Below are 2,066 nucleotides of genomic sequence, written 5' to 3'. Positions count from 1 at the left end.
TGACCAGGATTAGATGGATAAATGGCTGAGAAAATCTACAGGTGTTGAAAAGGTGCCAAATCATATTTGAATATTGCTTTCAGCAAATATGGATACCTGTTTAATATAGTGAAAACGTGTGTTAATCTATGTTTCTTAGAATCACATATATTAGAATTCTATCTCCTTCTATGAGATAGCCTTCATTTTAAAAATGAATCATGGCTCACATATCACTTTTCATGTGGTGATTACTTATCAAGGAAGTAGAAGAAATACAGAAAGCAATAAATCCTGTTGTGAGTGTTTGCATAAGAATCAAATTTAAAAACAGGTGTCTTAAATATAAGAGACTTGTTCTTTCAGGAAGTCACAAAGATTTTCTTTCTTTTCTTGGTCCTCTTCCTGGTCCTTTCTAGACTTTGGTAGCCATGACAAAAGAAAATAACACTGAAGCGACTGAATTTTTTCTTCTGGGATTTGGTGCCCAACACAAGTTTCCATACATCCTCTTCATTGTATTTCTGGTCATCTATGTGACCTCCATGTTGGGTAACATTGGAATGATCCTACTCATCAAGACAGATTCCAGACTTCAAACACCTATGTGCTTTTTCCTACAACATTTGGCCTTTGTTGATATTTGTTATACATCTGCTATCACTCCCAAGATGCTGCAAAACTTCATATTAGAAAATAAGTCTATATCATTTGAGAGCTGTGTAATGCAATTATTGGTTTATGCAATTTTTGCAACCAGTGACTGCTACCTCCTGGCTGCTATGGCAGTGGACCGTTATGTAGCCATCTGTAACCCACTTCACTATCCCATAATCATGTCCCAAAGAGTCTGCATCCAATTGCTAGCTAGTTCATACATCATGGGTTCAATAAATGCTTCTGTGCACACAGGTTTTATATTTTCACTGTACTTCTGCAAATCCAATACCATCAATCATTTTTTTCTTTAATGTCCCCCCAATTCTGGCCCTTTCATGCTCTTTGTTGTCTCTGTGGGATTTAACTTGATGTTCACCATGTTGGTTGTCATCTTTTCCTACATGGATATCATGGCCGCCATCCTGAAGATATCTTCTGCTGCAGGAAGGAAAAAAGCCTTCTCCACGTGTGCCTCCCACCTGACAACAGTCATCATTTTCTATACAACCCTATCATATATGTACTTACAGCCTCAGGCTAATAATTCCCAGGAAAATATGAAAGTGGCCTCTGTATTTTATGGCATTGTGATTCCTGTTTTGAACCCCCTGACCTATAGTTTGAGAAATAAAGAGGTAAAAGAAGCTCTAAAAGGGATGAGGAAAAAGTACTTCTAGATTGGACCCAAGTTTTTAAAATTCAGCACATCAAAGCATCAAGTAGGGATGTCTGACCACTGTGTAATGTTTCTAAAGTTGGGAACACATTCATGTCTTAAGCCAATGCTACCTCTTTCAATAGATAAGAAAGATGCAAGAAATATAGTAACATCTCATGGAACTAATTTTCCCCCTGAATATAGTTTGAGAAATATGTCTCATACTGTCCATACTTTATTGAGATTATTTAAAATATTAAAAAGTATATACAGACCTCACAAAGTAGTTGCTTCAAATATATTTCAGATATGTTCTTAAAGACTAGAAAACCTCAATTTTGTATGTAATCAATATTAAAATTGAAATTCATTATTTTCCATTCACTTAACCGACTTCCCTAAATTATCTACAAGGAAACTCTTCATATTACTGCATAAGCCTGAATGTAAAATAAACATACTGCTTTGAAAAGTCCTTATGAATCTGGCTATACTTCCTACTTAATAGTCCCATATTAGTTACATTCTCTAGCAGTTGAAAACACTTATTTCTTATGTGATTATGACTTATGTTCATCATTAGTTACCCTCTCTATTCTGAATCCATCTCTTTCTTGCACAGGGTAAGGAAACTTCCAGAAACATTTTCTATATCTCTCCCCAATAAAAATAGAAAAACTAGAATATAGATTGATCCAAAAACCTAAACAATTCACTTATGAAAGGCTACCAGTCATTTTAATCTAGACAAATAACTTTAAACCATAGG

At 35.0% G+C, this 2,066-nt stretch overlaps 1 protein-coding gene across 1 annotated transcript; it reads left to right on the top strand.

Annotated features, from left to right (window-relative positions):
* Window positions 1–410: 410 nt before the first annotated feature.
* LOC114215242 (olfactory receptor 5AK3-like) lies at window positions 411–1,316 on the top strand. Its single transcript, XM_028111125.1, is given in 1 exon segment — window positions 411–1,316. A coding segment is annotated over 1 exon segment (906 nt).
* Window positions 1,317–2,066: the final 750 nt, after the last annotated feature.

The sequence above is a fragment of the Eumetopias jubatus genome, unplaced genomic scaffold (genome assembly GCF_037043125.1).
Source record: "Eumetopias jubatus isolate StellerSeaLion01/CBP00866 unplaced genomic scaffold, mEumJub1_p1.0 scaffold_13, whole genome shotgun sequence".
Taxonomy (NCBI): domain Eukaryota; kingdom Metazoa; phylum Chordata; class Mammalia; order Carnivora; family Otariidae; genus Eumetopias; species Eumetopias jubatus.
Note: the sequence above shows the minus strand (reverse complement) of the source record. Positions and strands in the feature narration are given on the sequence as shown.